Raw genomic sequence first — 7,528 nt, forward strand, 5'->3', positions numbered from 1 at the left:
TCATACTGTGACTTGAGTTACAATAACAATTCCTCTCTGTGTGTTTTCAAAAGATGTTCATTTTACATTTCAAAATAGACTATATAGTTATTATCAGGGTTTTTTTTTGAGCATCATATGTCTTTAAAGGTTTTTCTAAATCAAAATACAAATAAAATGAGCTACCAACAGTGAAGTGACCGGTCAGACGGTACGAATGTGTAGCCTTGCCTGGCTCTATACTGGTACAGGGTCTTTTAAACCTTTCTATTTGAAAGATCCTGACTGGTACCAAGGCTAAACATTTTCGTTTCTAATTAAATTTTGATATTAAACACAAACTACCTGGTAAAACTCTTGCACGTGCTTTGAATCCGCGTCTGTTCACATACCAGTCCGATGTAAACAAGATGCATATAGGGGAGCTCTCGGAGTCGAAAGTGTAAGTCGACAGAACGCCACAGAGAACGACGTCTCCCTTATTGTATGACGTCAACTGCTCACAGTTCGAACGAAAAACTCTTACACTGTCCCAGAGGCACGTGTGGTGAAATTCTATGTCGACGTCTTCAAATACAACTTGTATCTTCTGATATGAAATCAAATGAGCCGCGTCACGACATAACCAACATAATGGGTTTGCGACCAGCATGGATCCAGACCAGCCTGCGCATCCGCGCAGTCTGATCAGGATCCATGCTGTTCGGTATCAGTTTCTCTACTTGTTATAGGGAGTGTAAGCGAACAGCATGGATCCTGATCAGACTGCGCGGATGCGCAGGCTGGTCTGGATCCATGCTGGTCGCAAACCCACTATGTTGGTTTTGTCGTGACGCGGCTCAAATAATGATGATGTCAGGTTACTAATTTTGGTAATTTAAAAAGACCTTGTAATATAAATGGCATCTATTTTTCGAATTGCATATCTTTTAGTTAGCTGGTTAAATGGCAGTCACTTGATTTTACTTTTGGTATCTTTATTTTGATTATAAGCCCTTCTTGTATCCAAAGTATTGTAAATTTAGACTCGTTTTTAATGAGAAAATAGAGAAACACACAGAATTATTGCTGAAGAACGTCTGAAAATAATGCTGGCTTGGTTTGGTGAACGGTAATGATCAATGCAAGCTACCATTCACACCCACTAACACCGTCTGAAGCAGTATTAAACATTTAAACAAGAAATGTTGAAATTTTAATTTAGAATCTTCCGAAATGTGTTCATACGTCGGTTATCATATGTTTAAATAAAATTTTCTATAAAGACTGCGTAGAAAAGAAATTTCTGTTGCCTAATTTCTGAATATTTATTTAATTAATTTTTTTACTTAATTTCATTGTTAGATTTTTTAAAGTTTCAAATTGTTTACCGACCTTTGCATTAAGAGCATACAGCTCCCAGAACTTTTTTGTATGGTATGGATATTGCCCGCTCTCATATCCAGGCGATATTATGTCAACGCCAGCGTTAGGGGTTATTTCCAATCTGTCTGCATTGAGAACGGGTGTCTCGAGTGAGAAATGTATACATGTTGCTGTAAAAAAAAAGGAATTGCATTAATATTCTTTTCAGTGGCGGCGTGACCGGTGGTTAACGCGTCGGACTAGTAATCTAATGATTGCTGGCCGCGTGGGTTCAAACCCCATCATGGGTAAGCCGTTGTTTCGATTAGCATGAAACTTTAAACTCATTGCTAAGTACTGGCTGGTTCCATGAACGGATTCAAGTGTGTTTCAAGAAGCTTATAGCTTCCAAGACAATCGAACTAAAATAATTTTTTATAAACTAATATTCTCTTCACTTGCTTTATATACAGGTTTTCATATATACAGACATATTTATTTTTTTTTCAAAGTAAGAGGATGTTTCAGAATACGATCGTGCCAGTTCTTTAATGGTCGTAAAATAGCAAAATGGCAAAGTTAGTACAACGGAGTCGTTGAAGGGCGTGATGTTACAAATCATGACATTTTTACCAATATAACAATAATTTCCAGCTTTATTTGACTTTTAAAAATACCACACTTGAAAGATCTAACACAGAAATTATACGATATTCTGTTTAAAGTCCAATTTTAACTTCATTTTAAATTTAAAAATGCACCGTAAAAGGAAATCAAAATCAATCAAGTATAGAAAAATAGTTTGACATTTTGGCATTTTTGCACTGCTGTCTAAATTGCATAACAGAACGTTCATAAATATTGAGCAGTTTAATAACATAAATAAAAAGGGGAGCGGTGACCTAGCGGTTAAGGTGTCTGATTCTCAACCCAGGGATTATGGGTTCGGGTTCGAGTCCTACTCAGGGCTCGGGTCACGGCCATATTTCCTCATATGACACCCGTACTGGCTGGTTCCAGGAAGTGGACTCTTAAGTAATTAATATAAGATTCAAGAACTTGTCTCGCAATCGAGCTTAAATAAATAAAATCTAAACCCTCCTTCTTTCAAGAAGGAAACGTATAATTTTCAAATAAGCTAGTCAAATCATGTTGAATGAAGTTTGAGTATCACGTTTCTATACTTGTGCAGTATCAAATTACTGTACCCGGATCTGATATATCATATACCGCTTTCAATACAATTACAATTGCATTCATACATCAACGATAATTTGCACCTGCATTTGCAGTGTCCATATGAAATTTCGCATTTATCATTGCGACATTGTAGAACCGCTTTTCAGACAATACTTAAAAAAACCGGTACAAATGTGCATCAAGTACGCTTCGCTGGCATTCCTACTATACCATAAGCTACTATGATCTGCTTTGATTATGTAATGTAAATACAGTGGAATAATTAAGTTAAAATGAAGTAATATATTCGTTTAGTCAAGTGTATGAATTTTTACCAACTGCGGGAAAAACGTCGCCTTGAGTGTTCGTCTGCTACTTTAAGCGAGAAAATTCTATTTATATATTTATCTTTCCTTTGTATTATAGATAAAGTTTACACTTGTTATATAAGTAATGTGTTTTTTGTGTGTGTCCTTGAAAGCTTAGATTAGATATAAAACATAATTGTTTTGCTGGTTTATAATTTCTTTTTATCCAGGGATTTTCTGTTTAACTTCTGATGCTTTATATTTACTTTCTTCATTTATTTTCCCGCTCTTCACAATTTAGTTCAAATTTCGATATATTTTAAACAAGATCGAGCTTATTTTGTTTTATATATAAATATGTTTGGTTTGCAAAAATAACAAGATGTTTTAGGATTGTTCTTTATCGAAATTGATTTAAACCACAAAAAACCCCAGAAAAACACCTACTTATTTATCTAAAAATGCAATGCATTTGCTTTCTCCATACATAATAATTTTATATTTTTCTACGGTCTATGATAAGAAGAGGTACAACAGTAAATCAACAGCAAATAGTACTCTCCTAATACAAACGCAGTCACAGCATTGCCCTGCGGCTGTGGTTCAAAAATGTATTATTTTGTGTTGTTCTAAAGTAAGATTGCGTTTAAAACTATAAACTCATTTTGTCACATATCCGTGCAAACTCCTCGTAGTGTTTTGATTTGGCTACGCAGGTCTGTGTAGCAAAACAAAAGGTACCAATACGTTGGAGTTTAATATATACCAATGGCCCTTTTGTTAAATTTTGTTACTTTTATGACAAATTATTTCATATTCAGCACTACTTTTGATGGCTCATAAGCATGCAACATGTCCTTTCTTCATTTTTGAGGTATAATGTGCAATTAGAAATATATATACAACTGCGTTGGAGTTTGATACCCGTGCGTTTTCCGACCACGTAAAACCGTATGGCACACCGTTCATTAATTTTGACGTCATATGCGTCAGAGAACAGGCTTTTTCAAAATAGCTTTATTTGACTCGTTCAATAAATTCAATATTAAATCTACACTCATTCACTTGTACGCATACAATTGAACGTTGGGCAGTAAAAATTTAATCAAAGCGTTAAATACTTGAATTTGTAATAACTAAATTGCAACAAAATTTAAGTATTTTCCACTTTTTTTTTATTGAAATTGTGAACTTGTTTTTGGCGGAATGAAGAGAAGTAATAAGCTGCTATGTTAAAAACTAAAAATGATCTTACATCAAAATCATAGAAAAAAATTCGGATTCCAGTGATTTGGTATTCTGATTCTGAACGCATATTCAACTTGCCGAATTCCAGTCAAAAACTATTTATTTAAGGTAACGTGCATGCGTGTTTTTTGCGTGTATTGTTAACATGGGGTCTTATTTAAACATTGATGATATTTCAGCTCGATCATAAATAGATATATTTGGTAGAAGTAAAACAGCACAAAGTTTTCCGAATGAGATGAAATAGTATTATTATTAAATGTGCTATGAAAGAATCTTGTCTTTTTAATAGCTTAAAAAGTATTATGCTCTTAAATTTTCACGTAAAACGTTTTTCGGCTCATTTCACTCTCACGTAAAAATACACTCATACTTAATATCAAAAATATTATATATTTATTAAATGATTAATTTTGTTATACATGTGTGACATACTTATTTCAAATGGCTATCAAATTTTTACTTATATATTTCATATACACTGCAGCGCAAAGTAAAGTAGTATCTTATGTCAAGACCGACTGATTTCTTAAAGAAATATGATAGTTTAGCTCACACAGAATATTTGAGCCGGGTCACGACAAAACCAACATAGTGCGTTTGCGACCAGCATGGATCCAGACCAGCCTGCGCATCCGCGCAGTCTGATCAGGATCCATGCTGTTCGCTTACAAACCCTATTACAAGTAGAGAAACTGATAGCGAACAGTTTCTCTACTTGTAATAGGGTTTGTAAGCGAACAGCATGGATCCTGATCAGACTGCGCGGATGCGCAGGCTGGTCTGGATCCATGCTGGTCGCAAACCCATTATGTTGGTTTTGTCGTGACGCGGCTCATTTCATTGTTACGGCATACTTATAAAGAGACAGAATGACAAAGTTCTTTTATATAGATTATTATCTGTAAAAAATGTGGACGGTAACTTGAAAAAATGTTAAATCTGTGCAAATAATATCCAATAGATCATTGCCGTGCTGTTTTTATAAATAAAGGTTATTTGTTACTCTGACATGGGAGGTTTACCTCATATTTACAGTCAAACCTGTGTTGTAAAAGACCATCTCTGAATGAAATCACCCTGTGAATAAAGGTCACTCGTCGACAACCCTTCATTTATTAAAAAAAAAAATAACAAGGTAACCTTTAAATAACGCCCACATGTGTATAAAGGCCATGTTTGGTCTCTCCCTTGGATGACATTTGGTCACTGGTTTGACTGTATTTCTAAATGGTATTATTTATTCAAATACACGCATTTAATAAGTTTTCCTATGGTAAATGAATGGTTAAAGGGTCATTCAACTCCAGATTTTGGTAGTTTGATATTATAAACTTATAACAAAAATAAATATACAAAAATGAAATACTGTGAGTACTTCACAAAAGTGACTTCAAAAGTTAGAATTAAGATTAGAGCTGGAAAGGTGACTTAATATTAAAACGTTTTAACGTATGTAATAGGATAATCCCCTACTTAAAGGTTAATCCACGTGACATTCTTTATAATTATGTCGACGACTTATGACTTAAATATTAAAGAAACAAAAACAAACAAAAAAATCAGTGCTCATCGAATTTTTTCATCAACGAATTTTTTCATCAATTATTATTTTATCATTATTTATTTATTATTTATATTATTATTATTATTATTATTATTATTATATTATTATATTATTATTATTATATTATTATCATTATATTGATTATTTATTATTACACAAATGATGCGCTTCTATCAACTTATTTATCTATAGGAAACATACTTTTGGCCTAAGAAAAGTTGGCGTATCTTCATTTTTATGAACATTTAGTAAATGCTTGATAGTATTACCTTTTTTAAAGCAGTATTTTTTATTTATTTTTTTTAATCACAAGGAAGCATTCATGAAGGATGACAGTCATGATGTATTTCATTGTAAATTCCCGAAATTCACCCGCCATTATTTTCAATTATCACTTCAAGAATTAGCCCTTTTAGTGATGATTGCATTTTGCATTCCTTTTATTGAAACTTGATTTAAGCATATATGCTTCTTTGCATAATGACCTTTTAATGTATGCAATTTTTAAGGCACATTTTGCCTCAGAAATGAAAAACAGAAATATTCTCAAGAAAAAGCAAACATTCATTTTATTAATCTTAAAAGATGGTTCTAGAGCATGTTGCATGCTTATGACCCGAGGAAAGAAGTACTGAATGTGAAATGATTTGTCATAAAAAAAGCAAAGTGTAAACAAACTAGTATTTTGGCTTCTGCACAAATTACTTAATCACTATATCTGTACTAATTGTCAAAAAGCAACAGAATCAAAAGATGGTTAAGGTTATTGACTAACGTGTTACTTATTGAAATTTTAACAGGTAAAAGAAGATTTTGAGAAATTCAAGCATTCCTGAGGCATAATAGGCATTTAAATGAAACAGTTAAGCTGTTGCATTAATATCATATAAAGTTCAAATTGATAATGCATTTTTTTAAATAACAATCATTACTGCAATATCAAGATATGGATTAAGTAAACCTGTAGTTTATGTTTAATATTTGTTTATTATGTATCATAATGCGAGTTCATAGTTTTATGGTAATCAGTTCAGTCAGCAGAATAAGGCCTGTCCAAAAAATAATAACATTAATAAAAGTGATAAAATATATATATATATATAAGTAAAAATCTATTCTCACCTAGGACACTGAATGTCAATATTCCATGCATTATGTCGCATTTCTCTTATCTTGAGACTAGAATCCTCCAAGATTTTTCAAAATCCTGTCACTTATCGCAGACTTAAGCAATTTCGAAAGCATGTACACATTTAAATATAACTATAAGCTCCGCCTCCCGCTTTCCGTGTTTAGTGACCGTCATTTCGGTAATTACTGCAGATTGTACGGGTAACTTGGTGTAACCTACTTCTACCTATTGAGAGAAATCAGTCATTTGTGTTCCGAATTCATCGCTTCAGTAAAGACATCTAGATGTAGATGTAATAGTCCTTGTTATTTACGGTAGAAAATCGAAAGATTTGCTTTTTTTTATTAATATCTAGTATATAAAAATATTTCAATTCAAATTAGCTTTACATACTTATGCAAGATCAGAAACTTCATTACAAACCTCAATTTAATTACATTTTTTAACAAAAATGGTTGGTATGAAATTAAAGTATAAAGAGACGATGTTTAATAATGAAAGCAATTGAAATGACGAACAAAAGCGCGGCCGCATTTGAACCGTATTTACATGCGTTTTAAGTTTAACCGTGTCAACTAAATATTATTTTTAAGACTTAAGGTAGGAGAAATTTCATACATTAAAAGCGGATATAAGTGTTGACAATTGTCAGTATAAAATATTTATTTGCAAAACGATCAATTGACAAAACTGTTTGTGTCGCCTCCGGTACTAAAACGATGCTTTTTATGAAAAGTGTGAACATATGCTGGGTCTAAAGAAACTTTCGGT

General features: G+C 32.8%; 1 protein-coding gene across 1 annotated transcript in view; it reads right to left on the bottom strand.

The window, feature by feature from the left end:
• LOC132744863 (mucin-5AC-like) overlaps nt 1-7,282 on the bottom strand; it is a 34,715-nt gene extending 27,433 nt beyond the window's left edge. Inside the window, exons 1-3 of the mRNA XM_060733653.1 lie at nt 6,748-7,282; nt 1,354-1,514; nt 325-568 (exon numbers count right to left, since the gene is read on the bottom strand). Coding sequence (XP_060589636.1) covers nt 325-568; nt 1,354-1,514; nt 6,748-6,778 — 436 coding nt within the window. The 5' untranslated portion in view covers nt 6,779-7,282. The remainder of the gene's footprint in view (nt 1-324; nt 569-1,353; nt 1,515-6,747) is intronic.
• Nucleotides 7,283-7,528: the final 246 nt, after the last annotated feature.

Source organism: Ruditapes philippinarum, unplaced genomic scaffold (genome assembly GCF_026571515.1).
Source record: "Ruditapes philippinarum isolate M1 unplaced genomic scaffold, ASM2657151v2 ctg2411_1_1_1_1, whole genome shotgun sequence".
Taxonomy (NCBI): domain Eukaryota; kingdom Metazoa; phylum Mollusca; class Bivalvia; order Venerida; family Veneridae; genus Ruditapes; species Ruditapes philippinarum.